This window comes from Nicotiana sylvestris, chromosome 4 (assembly GCF_000393655.2).
Source record: "Nicotiana sylvestris chromosome 4, ASM39365v2, whole genome shotgun sequence".
Taxonomy (NCBI): domain Eukaryota; kingdom Viridiplantae; phylum Streptophyta; class Magnoliopsida; order Solanales; family Solanaceae; genus Nicotiana; species Nicotiana sylvestris.
Genome location: NC_091060.1, coordinates 36584506 through 36585853, shown reverse-complemented (window position 1 = coordinate 36585853; position 1348 = coordinate 36584506). Strand labels below are relative to the sequence as shown.

Sequence of the window (1348 nt, the reverse complement as noted above, 5' to 3'; positions counted from 1 at the left end):
TTATTCTTCAAATCAAGAGCACCAAATGGAGTGACATGTACCACTTTAAAAGGGGCACTCCATTTTGACTTGAGCTTTCCCGGGAAAAGTCATAACTGAGAGTTGAATAAGAGAACCAAGTCACCCTCCTTGAATTCCTTTCTCTGGGCATATTTGTCATGTAAGTACTTCATCTTGTCCTTATATAAGGACGAGCTGGAATATGTATGAAACCGGAATTCATCTAGCTCATTGAGTTGCTCTACCCAGAGATTTACTACAACATTCCACTCAAGATTTAACCTCTTCAGCGCCCACATGGCCTTGTGCTCTAACTCAACCGGAAGATGGCACATCTTCCCAAATACCGACCGGTACAAAGACATACCAATTGGAGTCTTATAAGCACTCCTGTAGGCCCACAAAGCATCATCCAATTTCCTTGATCAGTTAGTCCTATTTGCATTGATAGTCTTGGACAATATGCTCTTTATCTCCCTGTTGGAGACCTCAACTTGTCCGCTAGCCTGAGGATGATAAGGGGTTGATACCTTGTGATTGGCACCATACTTTGCAAGCAAAATGTTCAATGCCTTATTGCAGAAATAAGAACTCCCATCACTGATGATTGCCCGAGGAGTGCCAAACCGTGTAAAGATATTCTTCTTGAGAAATGACACCAAACTCCGGGCTTCATTGTTGGGCAAAAACATAGCCTCAACCCACTTGGAAACATAATCAACGGCCACCAGAATATAAGCGTTGCCACACGAAATCAAAAAAGGCCCCATGAAATCTACGCCCCACATGTCAAAAATGTCAACCTCAAGAATAGGGAGTGAGAGGCATTTCATCCTTCTTGGAAATTCCACCAGCTCTTTGACACTCATCACATCTCTTGACAAGCTCACCAACATCTTTATACAGAGTAGGCCAATAAAAACCACAGCTAAGAACTTTTGAAGCAGTTCTCACTCCACCATGATGACCATCGTAGGGCGAGGAATGGCAAGCATCAGGAATACTTATTCACTCCTCTTCCGGAACACATCTCCGGATCACACAATCATTACAAATCTTGAAAAGATAAGGCTTGTTCCAGTAATAATCCAAGCTTTCCCGTTTAAGCTTCTTCCTTTGTTTAGAAGAGAGCTCACTTGGAATAATGCTGGTCACAAAAAAATTGGCCACATCAGTGAACCAAGGCATACTATTCAAAGAAACTGAGAGGAGTTGTTCATCCAGGAATGCATCATTAATTTCGAGACCATCTTTGGGTCTCCCCTCCTCTTCCAAGCGGGATAAGTGGTCCGCCACTTGATTTTGACTTCCTTTCTGATCAGCAATCTCAAGGTCAAATTCTTGAAGC

General features: G+C 42.7%; 1 protein-coding gene across 1 annotated transcript; it reads right to left on the bottom strand.

The window, feature by feature from the left end:
* Positions 1–425: 425 nt before the first annotated feature.
* On the bottom strand, positions 426–896 carry LOC138889427 (uncharacterized). The gene has a single exon (XM_070172735.1). The coding sequence runs from the start codon at positions 894–896 to the stop codon at positions 426–428; it is 471 nt and encodes a 156-aa protein (XP_070028836.1).
* Between the last annotated feature and the right edge of the window lie 452 nt (positions 897–1348).